At 46.3% G+C, this 14,665-nt stretch overlaps 2 protein-coding genes across 7 annotated transcripts; both read left to right on the forward strand.

Moving 5' to 3' along the window:
• The first annotated feature begins 883 nt into the window (after positions 1–883).
• On the forward strand, positions 884–6,492 carry OGFOD2 (2-oxoglutarate and iron dependent oxygenase domain containing 2). Of its 4 annotated transcripts, none has more exons than XM_042441775.1 (7): positions 884–1,240; positions 2,422–2,478; positions 3,112–3,222; positions 3,581–3,680; positions 4,522–4,646; positions 5,265–5,522; positions 5,909–6,492. In XM_042441775.1, exons 1-7 carry the CDS (start codon positions 944–946, stop codon positions 6,182–6,184), a joined length of 1,224 nt encoding a protein of 407 aa, XP_042297709.1. In that variant the 5' UTR covers positions 884–943; the 3' UTR covers positions 6,185–6,492. The 4 variants fall into 4 exon arrangements, with proteins under 4 accessions (XP_042297709.1, XP_042297711.1, XP_042297712.1 ...); XM_042441777.1 differs by having other exon boundaries at positions 956–1,310; XM_042441778.1 differs by having other exon boundaries at positions 956–1,244.
• Positions 6,493–7,102: 610 nt separating this feature from the next.
• Positions 7,103–14,009, forward strand: ARL6IP4 (ADP ribosylation factor like GTPase 6 interacting protein 4). 3 transcript variants are annotated; one of them, XM_042441780.1, is made up of 6 exons: positions 7,103–7,571; positions 8,578–8,795; positions 9,658–10,008; positions 10,612–10,729; positions 11,220–11,289; positions 11,790–14,009. In XM_042441780.1, exons 2-6 carry the CDS (start codon positions 8,591–8,593, stop codon positions 11,844–11,846), a joined length of 801 nt encoding a protein of 266 aa, XP_042297714.1. In that variant the 5' UTR covers positions 7,103–7,571; positions 8,578–8,590; the 3' UTR covers positions 11,847–14,009. The 3 variants fall into 3 exon arrangements, with proteins under 3 accessions (XP_042297714.1, XP_042297713.1, XP_042297715.1); XM_042441779.1 differs by lacking the exon at positions 7,103–7,571 and adding an exon at positions 7,623–8,392; XM_042441781.1 differs by lacking the exon at positions 7,103–7,571 and adding an exon at positions 8,400–8,495.
• Positions 14,010–14,665: the final 656 nt, after the last annotated feature.

The raw sequence follows: 14,665 nt of genomic DNA on the forward strand, positions 1-14,665 counted from the left end.
AACATTCGGCTGGCTTTTTAAGCATTTACCCAGTCCACCACGTCTTTGACGATGCCCAGCCAATAATACCGGCTCTGGATCCGATGCACCGTTTTCTTCTGTCCAAGGTGGTTCCCGATCTCCGTGAAGTGGCTCTCCAGAAAGACCTGTCGCCGTCTCTCAGGGTCGACCACAACTTCGCGTTTCTCTTCCTTCTTTGGGCCCACATAATAGAGGCAGCCCCCTGTGGAAAGAGGACAGAGCAGCCTAGTAGTCATCCGAGAGAAAGCCAGGCTGGCGAAGGGCCCTGTTGTGTCCTATTGCAAGGGCAAATCTCCCCCAAACAAACCCAGAAGACCCAATGACGGGTTTTGCTTTAGGGTCGCCGTGGTTCGGAAATGACTTGAGGGCACACAACAACAGCAAGCCTTTTAATAGGGTGCATTATTATTATTATTATTATTATTATTGTCAGAGAAGCAGCTTGGTGCAGTGGTTTGAATGCCAGGCTGGAACTCTGGAGACCAGGGTTCGAATCGAGACTTGGCCACAATGGAAACCCACTGGATGACCTTGGGCAAAGTCACACTCTCTCAGCCTCCTCCGGGGCAAGCCTCCTTTGAGCAAACCTTGCCCAGAAAAACCCTACGATAAATGAGGGCAGGCAACAATAACAACAAGCCTCCTAATAGTTGTAGTGGCTTTGAGTGTTGGGTTAGAGCGGCATCCACACTGGGGGAATAACCCAGTTTGGCCCCGCTTTAACTTCTTCTGGCTCAAGGCGATGGAATTCTGCTCCGCTCTGGGCCCGCAACAAACTCCAACTCCCAGAATCCCATCGCCTTGAGCCAGGGCAGTTAAAGCGGGGCCAAACCGGGTTATTCCCTCAGTGTGGCTGCAGGAGGGCAGCCCCTCACCGTCGACGACGAACTTCTGGGCGTAGCGCTTGAGGTTCTTCCTCTTGATGGCGCCGAAGGTGGGCGGGAAGGCGCCCTCCGAGAGCAGCCGGAAGATGTCCCCGAATTTGCTCGGGGGGGCTGCTGCTGCTGCTGGACTCCTCCTCGGCCCCCGCCGCCACCACCTCTTCCTCGGCCACCTCCAGCGCCGACTCCATGCTCCCCAAGGCCAGGCCAGGGCCCCAGCGGGCCAAGCCAGGCAGGCAGCCCGGTCGGAGCGCTTTCCAGGAGGCACCGTCGGCGGGAAAGGCCCGGCTGCAGCGGGAGAAACGGGCCCCGCCGAAGGGAAGGAAGGCATTCCTCCTGTCTGTCTGTCTCTCTCTGTATATATATACTTGTGTGTGTGTATGTGCAAACACACACAGACGTTTACATGTATGTCTATATGTGTGTGTGTGGATGTCTATGTATGTATAGGCGTATATGTATTTGTGTATATGTTTATATACACGTGTGTCTGTATGTGTAAATGTATATATATGCTCATATGTGCATATATATATATATGTATACATGTGTGTATATGTATGCATATACATATGTGTATGTGTGTGTATTGTGTCTGTTTGTGTATTAAAAAAGGTAGTCCCTTCACATGAATGTGTATACACACACACACATATATATCTCCCTCTCTGTCACACACACATATCTATGGAGGACATGGCAGTGAAAGCGGGGTCAACCCGGATTACAGCCGCATTTCCCCTTTGGCCCTTGGAGGCCGGAACTTGTGGGCGCGCCCCTTGTTTCCGGCCGAGGCGGTTCCGGCGACGGACCCGTTCCCCCTTCGACTTCCGGTCCCGCGGGAGAAGGGCTAAAACCATGGAGCCGGGCCGGCCCTGCTTTCGAGCCTGCGCTTGCTTTTTCACAGACAACCTCTTCGTCCAGCGCTACGGGCTCCACGTCCGTTACTCGGGGGATCCGGAGCAGCTCCGGAGGGACTATGGGCCGGTAAAGCCCGAGCTCCGGGGATAGTTTAATGGCGGGGGGACACCGCTTTATCCTATTTATGCCTTGCGAAACTGCAGTTCCCAGAATTCCCTAGCACTGAGCCAGGGCGGTTGAAGCAGTCTCAGCCTGAGTTATTTCTGTAGTGTGTGCTGCTGCTGCAGAAAGGCAGGAAGTGTACTTCATAAAGTAAATGTGTGTGCATAGCTTTTTGTGGGTCTTTCAGGCTCTGTGACCGTGTTCTAGGAGAGTTTATTCCTGACGTTTCACCAGCAGCATCTGTGGCTTTGGCATCTTCAGAGAATGCTGGCATGGAAGAGAGTGGGATCACACAGCATATATTGATATATATACCCCATTCTCTGAAGATGCCAGCCACAGATGCTGGCGAAACGTCAGGAAGAAACTCTTCCAGAACATGGCCACAGAGCCCACAAACCCCACAAAAATCGATAGATGCCAACCATGAGAGCCTCCAACTTCACAAAGTGTGTGTGCGATTCCTGAAATTGACTGGCACCCCTTCATTTCACAGGCGCTACGACAACGTGGCTGCAGAAGCGAGGATGAATTTAAAGCTGTAATCCAAGAGGTACGGTAGAATTTGACCCCTGCCGAGTTAGATAGCAAAGGATTCATTTGCTCAGTCCTACTTAGAGTACCACCAGACTTCATCCCACTTTACACTGCCTCTGCCTCTTTAGCCAAGATGGCCCCCGAAGCAGATTCTAATCCACCAAAGGTACAATATAACCAAGGTTTTAGGAACCAAATTTTATGGTTGGGGGTCACCACAACTGGAGGAACTGTATTACAAGGAAGGCTGAGAACCACTGCTGTAGATAGATTCAGTTTTATTATTACCCTTTATAGCACTTCAAACAATCAAAGAGTTAAAAACCAACAGCATGGAAAATGTAAAAGAAATTAAATGGTCATAAAACGTGAAACCAGTTAGTTAAGCAAATTAAACAACAACAAACAAAGGTCTAGCACATTATACAGGGCCTGCTACTCCCACCACACACTCACAACATCACTTTGAACTCATCAGATTTTGCTTCTAAGAACAGACAGAATTAGACTACATATATAACTATCATACAGCTATGGAAATGAGAGGCTCCATGTTACACCAAAGTAAATACGAAGAAGATTGGGTTCTGAAGTCTCTTTTCTATCCTTCTCAGGATCTCTTAATAAGCATCAACTTGGATTTTTCTAGATTGAGAAAGAAGTACAGAGAAGAAAGGAATTAAGTTGCCGTTCTAGAGAAAGAAAAACAATCATCTCCCAGAACTACAGACCAAAGCATCCACAGCTCTATGCTCTACAGGTAAAGAATCTCCTTTGATACATTGGAACACAGGTCTGTGGGTGGAGGTGCCCTGCGGAGAACGCATTTGCTGTGGTGATATTCCCATAAAACAAACACATCAGCAACAGGGAGTCAGTACTCCTTTATGGTGGTGTAGACTTCAAGTAGGGTTAGCAGCCCTTGGGTAAGGAGATGCTGTGTAGTTTTAATAATGGCTAATAGTGATACTGGTGTTGATACCTTTAAGGACAGAGGCAGGTATTCTGTGTGTGTTTGTGAATGGAGAGATATACCAGGAGGTCTGTAGGCAGAGAGCCCTCTTAAAATGGCACTTTCAAAGTCTCTTTCACCCATTTTCCTCTTCTTCCCATGTTAGGAATCATTTCTAGCACCACAATTTTTAGAAACTGTCAACTACTGCACATCCAAAGAGGCAGATCCCCAAGGCCTCCTCACCCGTGTAGCAACTATATCAGGTAAGCAAAATGCATTTATCAGCAAGGTGTACACATGGCAAGACACTACTAGTACTACTAGTACTCTGCTGCTCCAGAGACTAGGACACAGGCCAATGGATTCAAACTACAAGAAAACAAGAACCTTCTGATACTAAGAGCTGTTTGACACTTGAATATGCTGCTTCAGAATGCAGTGGTGTCTTCTTTGGAGGTTTTTAAATCAAGGCTGGCTGGCCATATGTTGGGAGTACTTTGATTTTGTATTCCTGCATGGCAAAATGGGGTTGGATTGGATGGCCTTGTGGTCTCTTTCTACTCCTTCTACTGTTCTTTGTAGAAGATGGTTGATCGTATTGGTATTTTGCCTATACAACTGACATTGCTGAAGCTGCCATAAGAAAAACAGGGTTGTTGTTAGGATTTGGATTGAAAGCACTGACAAAGTTCTGCTTTTGAAGACATCCTTGTTTTCAAAATAAAATAAAGCCGCAAAGAATAGCAGCTCACAGATTTTCCTAAACAACCTACTCAAGTTTACTACACACTAAAACAAGATGAAGAAGCCATTGGTCCCTCTTGTCCAGAAAGATTTATTTTGATGGTTGGAGACTCTCAAAAGTATTTGGCAGAGATGTATCTTTCCCAGCCTTGGTACCTCAGATTCTTTCAAGTGGAGATGCCAGAGATTAAACATGAGACCCTTCTGTAGGCAAAGCATGAACTCTCTCAATAAACTAGGGCTCCATCTTAATAAAAATGAACCCATTTACCAAAAACAAAGCCAACTTTTTTCTGTCTGATTGCCTGAAGGACACTCTTACTCAAGCCTCTTCCACTTTTTTTTATTTCCTTATATCAGATAAGAGAATCTATCGACTTCCAGTATTTTCCAAGGAATTCTGTCAAGCTTTCATCGAAGAGCTAGAGAATTTTGAACAGTCTGAGATGCCCAAGGGGAGGCCAAACTCTATGAATAACTATGGGGTGAGAATCATATTTTGTAGGCGACAAACTCAACATCACATTGTAAGGAGGATTGAGAGTACGTCTTGTTGGAAACAGCATGGCTTGCTTTAAAGCAAACATAATTGATTCAAGTTGTTAGGAGAATGAAGATGATCTGTAGCTTTTGCCCCAGATTCTCCCAAGCAAGGCATGATATGAAGGTGTAGTTAACCTTTTGCCCCTGTTCCTGGTACTTGGGAGATATACTGCCTCAGTACATAGAGGTTCTGATGGGCTATTATGGCTCACCTGAATTTAACAGGTATGCCATATGGAAAGGAACTGATCTGTCAACTAGGAAATTTGTAGATTGAATCCAATTTTAGTCCCACATACAGTAAACATGGCCTTCCATACCATCATTCTTTGCTTTGTGGGCAAAGTGTATCCGCAGCCAGATGCAAAATTATTACAGCAGCTCTGAGATTCCTGGAGGATCCTGACAGATCAGTGTTGGCGAGATATTAAGATATATTAAGATAATATAAGAAGATGGAGGAGCATTCCCAGCCATTGAAAGAACTCAGCTGTTACAAATTACTTGAATTATCACTTGCAGTGTCTAACTTGTTCTTTCTTTTATACTGCCCCCTGTAGGTTCTTTTAAATGAACTTGGGATGGACGAAGCTTTCATCACTCCTCTGCGTGAGAAATACCTGCAGCCCCTCACGGCCCTGCTTTATCCAGATTGTGGGGGAGGCCACTTGGACAGCCATAAAGCTTTTGTTGTGAAATATGCCTTACACGAAGACCTGGATTTGAGTTCCCACTATGACAACGCAGAAGTCACGCTTAATGTCTCCCTGGGAAAAGAGTTCACCGAGGGCAACCTCTACTTTGCTGAATTCAGACAGGTGCCTTCATTTCAAAAATTAAAGCTTTCTGCAGCTTATTTTGTATTTGTTTATTTCATGGTTTATATTGTATCTGGATCGGAACCCATTATACGCAACCTGCATGGTTAGAGATGCTATACCTGTGGGTGATAGAGTGCTGGGGGAAATGAGAGGAAACTGAATGTATTTTAGTGTTGGATATGGTCCACTGGGTTAGACAGACTGAGGTTCCATTTAACATTGGTGGGCTGAGCATTAATTTATCCGGACCTATTGGCCACCTTTACAGTATGTAGTAGCAAATTTCCCATATCAGGGAAGACATGTTTCCATTTCTTCTGTTCTTATCCAAAAGAGTCTCATTTGGCTGGCAATTTTCATCTTAACATCTTTCTGCTTTAAAGGACACCAACCCTGTGCCAAAGTACATTGAGGTTGAGCATGTGCTTTTTCATGGATTGTTCCATCGTGGAGGACAGATGCATGGGGCACTGCCTGTCACCTCTGGAGAACGCTGGAACCTGATCATCTGGATGAGGTCCTCTGCTGTCCGAAACCAGCTTTGTCCAATGTGCAACAGGGAACCAGAACTGGTGGAAGCTGAAGGGTTTGGGGACGGTTTTACCAGCAGCCTTGACGGCGGACAGTCTGATACCGTGGATGTATGTGCCCTAATATAGAGAGGCAATAAAGATGACTTGCACCTTCACTTCCATAACAACAATGGTAGCCTTAAGGTGTTCTCCACAGGCCAAGCTGAGGATAGTGTGTATTCCATGCATTAAAGGACCAAAGACATTGTAATGCAGCAGTCAGAGCAAAATCACTGAGAACAAGTTATGCAGAGGCAGATTACAGACTTGCATGACTCTCAGCTGAAATCTTACTGTCTTATCACAAGAAAGAACAGTTGTCTGTAAAATATGTATCTCCAAAAGGCCATATGTTATCCGAAGTGTCCACTTGGCTACTAAATTCTTTGGTGGAAGCTCTTTTGTTCTCGCTGTCATTTGAGGTGCAGTTGGTGGGGATGTGACAAGAGTGCCTTTTTGGTTGCTGCTCCCAGGTTCTGGAACTCAGCTAAGCGGGCCTTTCTGCTGGCAGGCAAAGAGGTTTTATTAATGCTTTGGTGTTTAAAGACAAACTAGTAGGTCCTAGAGTAAGTCATGTCTGAACTCTCCCTAGAAGCTAAGATGACTAAACTGAGGCTGTTGTACTTTGGTCATATCAGAAGATGTGACTCACTAGAAAAGACATTAATGCTAGGTAATGTAGAAGGCAGTAGGAAAAGTGGAGGAGCCTATTCCAGATGGATAGACTCAGTCAAGGAAATCGCTGCCCTGAGTCTGCAAGAAATGAACTGGGTTGTTGAGAGCTTCACTTGGAGATGCCTCATTCACAGGGTTGCCATAAGTTAAGCCTGACTTGAAGGCACTTAACACACATATACCCCTCTGTTTCTCCATGCTGGGTACCTGGCTGCCTCCTGTTGCATGCTGGGATTTGAGCCAAGGCAGTCAAAGCAGTGTCAAACTGGGTTTTCCCCCCCTACTATTAGTATTACTGTTATTATTATTTCTTATACCTTACACGGCCATTTCCAGAAACAGTCGAGTCGAGCTGTGAAGTTGAAGGGAGGGGCATTTCAACTTCACAGCCAAGAGAGCGCTTTGGCCTCGCTGAACTACAAGCCCCAGAATGCAACAGGAGGCAGCCAAAGGGGAAGAGCAGTGCTCCAAGAGGGGGGTAGTGTGGCAATGTGGGAAGTGGCTTCACTGGAGAGGAGGTAGGTCTGTTCTCTTTCTGTCTCTTTTCATAAAGGGAACAAGCAGAGGCTGCACCCAGGCGATGGAATTCTGGGAGTTGGAGTTTGTTGTGGGGCCCCGAGCGGAACCAAAGGACGTCGGAACCAAAGGACGCGGCCTCAGGTTTCCCGCCAGACGCCTTTGAGCGACGGACTAGGTGCCAACCGGAACTCGCCTCAGAGAAACTCTACAAACGCTTGCGGTCCTCCGGAAACCCAGCGCCCGCAAGCGCCGTCGTGCTTGTTCCCCTCCGAGGCCAGAGGTGAGTCTGTGCCACAGCGGGGCCAAATTAGGCCGGGAGGCGATAGAGGCCTGACGCATGCGCTTTGGCCCTCAAGCCGGGACGCTATTTAGCCAAGGGGCGGGGCTTAAGAGGCAAGGCGCGAAATGGGACGCGGAGATTGGCTGACAGGGCTGTGATGGGCAGCGGAGGCGAGGGGAACTTGCTTAAAGGGGACAGAAGGAACCCTTTGTGCTTTTGAGTGTGTGGAGTAGTGGTCCTCAAGCTGTGCCCTTTAAAGAGATTTTGGACTTCAGCTCCCAGAATCCCACGCTATTGGCCAACGTGGCTGAGGCTTCTGGGAGATGAAGTCCAACAGCTCTGAAAGGGCACCCTTTTTGGCCCATACACTCAGTGGTCCCAGACTGTGGTCTTTAAGCGAATTTTGGATTTCAGCTCCCAGAATCCCAGGCTATTGGCCCACAGGGCTGAGGCTTCTGGGAGATGAAGTCCAACACTCTCTGAAAGGGCACCCTTTGGGGACTACTGGTGTAGAAGGTTAACATATTTCTGGTCCAGGTTCATTTCTGTCAAATCCTCCAAGGGGCGAATGGCTGTGGGTTTCATCCTCTTCTGATCCTGAAGATGCCAGCCACAAATGCAGGCGAAACAGCAGGAATAAACTCTTCTAGAACATGGCCGCAGCGCCCGAAAGACCCACAAAAATGTTCAACCAGCTCTGGAAGGCCACAGTTGCCACTCCATTCTCTTGAGGGAACCACTCCTGCCCACCATGACATCGAGTTTGCTCTCACCAGGTTGAGTTACCCAAGGAATATGAATGCAGTGCATATAAGTTCTAGGTAGGAACAATTGCCAACGTCTTACAGAAACAGCAGGATTCTGGCACCGCAATAAGGCTATAAAGGCCACCGTGCCCTTCCCATTCACAAGCACATTAAAAAGGTCAATGATTATATTATACATTTGATAATTCAATGGTTAACCACTATCTTAACCACTGAAAAAAACTGTTTGTCTGGAATAGGGTTGAGTGTACAATGGCTCACAACCAGCCGAGGAAAAGATCTCACAGCAGGAGCCGAAGTGACTCTTGGAGCAAGCAGGATGCGAGCGAGAAAAAGAAGGTAAAGAAGAGGAGGAAGAGCAGCAAGGATTCCAGGAGCAGGAGAAGCCAGTCTCCGGCCAGCAAGAGAGGACCTGAATCCGAAAGGCTCAGGCTGAGCTCAGCCTCTGCCAGAGACGGTAAGGTCACTTCCTCGGCTGCTTCGGAAGCAGCGGTGGGCAATGTGTGGCTCTCCACATCTTGCTGGACTGCAAATCCCATCATCTATCACTGCTGGCTAGTGCTGATGGGAGTTTTAGTCCTGTGAGATCTGGAGGGTCATAAGTGACTCACTTCTGTTCTCCGTCAACAGTCTTATTTACCTTTACCGTTGCTTAACAAATGTAGAATTGTGGACTCAGGAGGTAAGGCATTCATGTTTGGGTCAGGACAACGCAACAGAACCCTCCCCACTGCTGTTCCTCCATGCACCATCTTAGACATATTTCAACCCTGTTTTTATATAGAACATGGTCTGCAGAGTGAAGTGATTCCTCCTGCAGTCCAGGTTCTTAAAGGAATACTGCATTTGCTTCCTGAATATTGTCCATAAAACATCTGTCCAGCACCCTAGCAGCTAAAAAATGGAAAGGTTTGTCCCTCAGGTGGCCAGTGGGTTTGTTTCTTTGGTTGTAAATTGAGACCCCCAATTATATCTTTTCTGAGGCAGCGGGCCATATCCACACTAGAACACTGTGCAACCATTTTCATAAGCTAGAAATGTATCCTGGCTTCTTGTTCTGCTCTCCCATGGGCAAGGGAACATGGAGTAATATCATTGTGAAGGCAGTGAAACCTCTCTCTGTATCTACCTCCGCCCATCCATCCTTTAAAAACACCAGAATGCTACAATGGGTAGAACATTGAAGAAGGGTGACTAGGCTGGGTCCTGGACAGGACTAGAAAAGAGAACGTCCCTTTTCCTCTTTGGATGACACTTCTGGAGCTATATGGTACTCCACAGATACTTTCTTCTAACCTCTGATTGATGCTGGGTTCCAGTGGAAAAAAAGAAAAAAGACAAGAAGAGGAGAAAGACCAGCAGTGCTTCATCCTCCTCGTCCTCCTCGGAGACCACTTCCTCATCCTCTACATCGTCTTCCTCCTCTGACTCCTCTCCTGAAGAATCGGGTGATGGTAAATCCAAGCCTAAAAAGAGGAAACAGAGCAAGAAGAAGCTGCCCAAAGAGAAGGATAAAAAGCAAAAGAAGAGGCGGAGGAAGAAGAAAGCAAAAAGGAAAGCAAAGAAGAAAATGAAAGAGAGGGAGAAGGAGGGGAAAATGAAAGTGGAGGAGCTGCCTGGACCTTCTCTAGACCAGTGGCAGAGAGAGACTGTGGCAGACCCTGGGCCAGGTAAGACTTGCATTTCAAGCAAGGGAATTTGTTTACGTCAGATTAAACATGTCCATGCACAAGGCTATATTTCCAGGGAGTTGTGTTTTGTGAATAGGAGCCCTGGTGGCGCAGTGGTTAAATGCCTGTACTGCAGCCATTCACTCAAAACCACAAGGTTGCGAGTTCAAGACCAGCAAAAGGGCCCAAGCTCGACTCAGGCTTGCATCCTTCTGAGGTCGCTAAAATGAGTACCCAGACTGTTGGGGGCAAATTAGCTTACTTGCTAATTAGCTTACTTGCTGTTCACCGCTATGATCTTTGGAATAGCGGTATATAAATAAAACAAATTATTATTATTATTAATAGGCCAGTTAAAACTCAGCAGCCAAAGATTAGGCTTAATGCTTTGGAATGGATGATGACAAGTCTTTCTCCTTGAGGACTTTTTTCTTAGATGCTGTGAAGTCTGAACACACTGGTTGGTTGCTGGTTGTGTGTTTTTAACCAGTAGGATGCAGAGATCAAAGCACTATTCCAGTTAGAACTGATCCATTCACTCCCTGATTTTCAGAGGAGGGTCTGTAGGCGAGACCACCATTTTGACTCTTCTCTACCTTTCAGCCCTGACAGATGAGCAGAAATCCCGCATCCAAGCCATGAAGCCAATGACAAAAGAGGAATGGGATGCACGACAGAGTGTGATAAGGAGAGTCACCGACCCAGAAACAGGCAGAACAAGGTGCAATAATTGGGGTGGAATTAACATCACTAAAAAGCTAGTGTGGTGCCATGATTTGGGTGTTGGGACTTGGACTAGCGTTCAAATCCTTGCTTAGCCAGCAATCCCTTTGGGCAATCTTGGGCAAGTCCCACTCTCTCAGCTTCCTAAGACGAAAGCAGTGGAAAACCTCTTCTAAAGAAATGTTGCCAAGAAAACCCTATGAATCATAGGGTTACCATACGCTGGACACAATTTGAAGGCACACAACAACAATAATGAAGGTCACGAAACATACCTTTCCTCAGTTTCACTGATAACAGAACCATGTGGTTTTCTCTCCCATAGCTGGTTTTCTCCATGAAAAAAAAAGTCTTAATATTTGTGTTACCCTAACTAGCTGCTGGTTTCAAAATGTTGCTATAACTCTACACAAGTAATATTGACAGGTGTATGGATAGCTACTGTGTGTGAAACTGAGATGGGAGCACTGACATGGCTTCTCTTACAGACTTATTAAAGGTGATGGCGAGGTCCTTGAAGAGATTGTGACAAAGGAGAGGCATAAAGAAATTAATAAGGTATGCAGCTCTTTATAGAATCTGGAGTGGCTTGGGTGTGACTTGCAGAATGAAGGTTTGAGTATGTAAAACGCAAGGAGTGCAAATCCTATTCCAACTGGAATAGGCCTATTGAATAAACCTATTTATTGACTCAAAAGCTGATTCAGTGGGTCTCTTCTAGTTGGAACTAACCAATAGTATTTCAGCCAAGGTAGGCTTTTGTAGGCTGGACTTTGTTTATAGGAGGGGTGCACAATTCACAGAACTGGTGAGACTCCATTCTCTTAGTTATTGAGATATTTCTGATCATTTGGGCTGGCAGGGGTAGTGGTGGTGTTCTAGTGCTTCTATGGGCAGTGCCTGAATAGGTTCCCTTCTGAGATTACAGTTTTGCCACCTCTAGTAGTAGTGGTGAAGATACCTCTGTCATTCTATTAAAGGACCAGGTTTTAGAAACTGGAGTTTGTTTACATTTGTAAACACACTGGAGTGACCCTGTTTTGTATCTCTTTCCGCAGCAAGCAACCCGAGGAGATGGCCTTTCCTTCCAGATGAGGACAGGAATGCTGCAGTAAGAGATTGTACTCTGACGTGTCAAAGATGGAGTTTCTGCCCAGTCACAAAGGCTTTGTCTGAAACAGGGCATGCACCCCCTTTGTCCCTATGAAACATGCATGCCAGTGACGTATACTGCAGTGAAAGCCCGGAGTGGTGAGGTACAAGGTTCCAGCCCATAGCTGCTGCATGCATTTGTGACCTCCTGATGTGTGTCTTCCTGGTTTGCTGCAGGACTTCTCAGCTGCACAGTGCAGAGGTCCTCCAGGAGGATACTTTTAACTTGTTTCCTTTTCCAGCCAACTGTCTGCATTGTGCAACCAGAGAGTATTTCTCCTAAAGTAAAAGAGGAGTGAGTAGAAACAGACCTAGGAGAATGGGGCTAGGCATAAATAAATAGTGAGCACCTGACAAAATAACTCCTTTGCAGGTGTTGCTCCAAAGCAGTTGGACAAAGTGCAAAGCTTGGGGCAAGTCTTACTGAGAACAGAGGAGTCCAATTTAGACTCTGGTTGCCTCCCTTCTGTGATGGGAAGTGTTTTAGAGGCAGCCCCTGCAGATGCCCAGCTGGCCTCAGCTTAGTTGGGCGTTCACAAATCTGAATAAAGAGCAGGGTGAGTGCAGTCAGTCTGTAACTCTACAGGTGTTCTCTATTGTCCTAGGTAAAACTCTGCTAGTACCACTGGTGCAACCTTTTTCTCCCCATTCCCACACTGAAATGCTTCATGTTCACAGGCTCTATTAGTAAGGATTAGATGGCAGTCCAAGGACCTCCCCCCCCCACAGCCTGTGCCAAAACATGCTGTTCTCATTCAGGTCCGCACTTGCCATGTTCCACCTGTAGCATGTCTTGTTAGGCTTCAGGAATGTCTGTGGGTGACAGATCAACACAAGTGTTCAGGTAACCTCAGTTTATCTGAGTCAACAGTCTAAAGGCAGGGATAAGGAAAGTGCAGTCCTCCAGAGGTTGTTGGACTGTTACTCCTGTCATTGCTCACTGTAGGCCAGGCAGCTTAAGGTTGATGGGAGTTGCTGCCCAGCACCATCTGGACAACCACAGGTTGCCACCCCTGCACGAGAGCAGAAGCTATGTTTGGGCAGAGTGGAGAAGCAGCAGCATCATGAAGTAGATAGCAGTAAGTCCTGGTCCATCTAGCATCTGCTTACAACAGGGATGGGAAACAGTGCCCTCCAGCTGTTGGGCTCCTGTTCCCATTAATCCCAAATAGGATAGCCAGTGGTCTAGTCAGATATTATGGGAGTTGTGGTTCATCATGTAGAGTTGGCCACTCTGGTCTGTGGCTTAAGACATATATACCCCATCTGATCCAGTAATAAAAATGGATTGAAGTGTCCTTGACTTCAGAATGTAAGGGTCAGAGCTTGGAAACATTAGCTTTTGGACTACAACTCCTAGCATCCCCACTACGTTCACAGTTGTAATTCTAAAAAGTTAAGCTTACCAAGTTTCAAGTAGGATGTATGGTAAATCCTAAAACGCTGGTGTTAGCTTAATTATTCATTAGATTCTGGATTCTCAGAGAGTATCTGAAGCTTTAAGAAATTTCAGGGTATCTTCCCCTGGAATTTGTTTCCCCGATGAAGGGCTCTTATGGGCTGCTTATACTGAAAGTTTTATGCAGTTGGCAGATCAAGGGAAGCGGGCTTTTCTCCTGTTCCCAGTATTTATCTGGGCAGAAGTCTTACCAGGTTGTTCAGCTGTCCTCATGAAGAGACACCTTATATACACCACGTATATATATATGGTGGAAGCCGTTCACAAATGCGCCTTTGGCAATCAGGCATGTTGGCAGAAATGTCATGTTCATGCTACTCTGTGAATTAGCTACCCATTGTTGAACAATCATGCACATTGAACTTGGCAATCAGAGCAAAGCAGGACAGAGTGTTGTGATGTATTTACAAAATATTGTAAGGGAACAAATGCATGCCAAGGAAAGGTTGCACAAATGCTTAACTTCCATTTGTTGAAACCAGTGCATGAGTTTGGTTTGATTATGCTCGTAGGAGTCTGTGGCTCCTATTTCAACATCAGAACAACTTCTGTTCAGGCTGTAACAACCAGACCAGTCCAGATGACAAATTCCATGCTGTTCTGCTCAAGAACGTTGTAGAAGATGCCTACACAGCATGTATATTAAAACAACCTTCCTTGTAAATCACCTTTATCAGTGTTGGAGAGTCATCTGTTCAGTACTGGAGGGTGAACTCCTAAGTAATGGGGAGGGTTCCCATAGCACAGAATCAAGGAGCTAGAAGAGACTTCAAGGGTCATGAAGTCCAACCCCATTCTGCCATGCAGGAAGATACAATTAAAGCACTTCCAATAGATGGCAATCCAGCCTCTGTTGAAAAACCTCCAAAGAAGGAGACTCCACCACTCTCTGAGGCAGTGAGTTCCATTGTTGAACAGCTCTTACTGTCAGGAAGTTCTTCCTAATGTTTAGGTAGAACCTCATTTCCTGTAGCTTTAATACATTGCTCCATGTCCTGGTCTCTGGAGCAGCAGAAAACACGACTGCTCCATCTTCAACGTGACGTCCCTTCCAATATTTAAACAGGGCTATCATATCAGTGGGCATGTTAAGAGGCACCCTTGAGCTGCTGCTGCACCTTGAAAAAGGCACAAGGATAGGATGGCTGTTGCACTGGGAGGAAGGCTGTCCTACTGAGCCAAGGAGGCGTGCCAAGAACTCCACCGCTTGATTTCTTCTTTTGTCCACACCTGAGTAAATGGGATGTAAAATCAATCTGTTCCTGTCCTTTCTTGTTCTACCTGATGGTTCAGGGGTAGAGCTAGAAACTCTGGTTCAAACCT

Source organism: Sceloporus undulatus, chromosome 10, assembly GCF_019175285.1.
Source record: "Sceloporus undulatus isolate JIND9_A2432 ecotype Alabama chromosome 10, SceUnd_v1.1, whole genome shotgun sequence".
NCBI lineage: Eukaryota > Metazoa > Chordata > Lepidosauria > Squamata > Phrynosomatidae > Sceloporus > Sceloporus undulatus.

Coding starts and splice junctions, on each gene's coding strand:
- OGFOD2 (XM_042441774.1), top strand. CDS start 1,449: ATGTGTGTATATGTATGCATATACATATGTGTATGTGTGTGTATTGTG. Junction 3,223..3,580: donor CACAGCTCTATGCTCTACAG/GTAAAGAATCTC, acceptor TTCCCATGTTAG/GAATCATTTCTAGCACCACA. Junction 3,681..4,521: donor CCGTGTAGCAACTATATCAG/GTAAGCAAAATG, acceptor TCCTTATATCAG/ATAAGAGAATCTATCGACTT.
- ARL6IP4 (XM_042441779.1), top strand. CDS start 8,175: ATGCCAGCCACAAATGCAGGCGAAACAGCAGGAATAAACTCTTCTAGA. Junction 10,730..11,219: donor CCAGAAACAGGCAGAACAAG/GTGCAATAATTG, acceptor CTTCTCTTACAG/ACTTATTAAAGGTGATGGCG. Junction 11,290..11,789: donor GGCATAAAGAAATTAATAAG/GTATGCAGCTCT, acceptor CTCTTTCCGCAG/CAAGCAACCCGAGGAGATGG.